The sequence below is a fragment of the Eimeria mitis genome, genomic scaffold, assembly GCF_000499745.2.
Source record: "Eimeria mitis Houghton genomic scaffold, Emh_scaff3724, whole genome shotgun sequence".
NCBI lineage: Eukaryota > Apicomplexa > Conoidasida > Eucoccidiorida > Eimeriidae > Eimeria > Eimeria mitis.
Window position 1 is genome coordinate 2,023 of NW_013572066.1, and position 263 is coordinate 2,285.

Sequence of the window (263 nt, forward strand, 5' to 3'; positions counted from 1 at the left end):
AGGGAGGGGCCCCACACCCAGCAACACCACACCCCACAACAACCCCACGATCCACGCAGGACCCCACAACACCAGCGGGAGACACAGAGGGCCCCACGGTTCACTCGGCAGAGACAGGAGACAACCTGGCGCCCCTTGCATATACTGAGACGCCCGCAGGAGACACCGGGATCCCCCCAGGGGATACTGGGTGTCCCCCAGGAGACACCACGACCCCAGCAGGAGACAGGGAGACAGCCGCAGGAGACACCTACATACCCTCA

At 64.6% G+C, this 263-nt stretch overlaps 1 protein-coding gene across 1 annotated transcript in view; it reads left to right on the forward strand.

Annotated features, from left to right (window-relative positions):
* The window catches only part of EMH_0068900 (uncharacterized protein), a gene marked incomplete at both ends in the record, with an annotated part of 3,838 nt that overhangs the window by 496 nt on the left and 3,079 nt on the right, over positions 1-263 (forward strand). Inside the window, one exon of the mRNA XM_013498812.1 lies at positions 202-261. Coding sequence (XP_013354266.1) covers positions 202-261 — 60 coding nt within the window. The remainder of the gene's footprint in view (positions 1-201; positions 262-263) is intronic.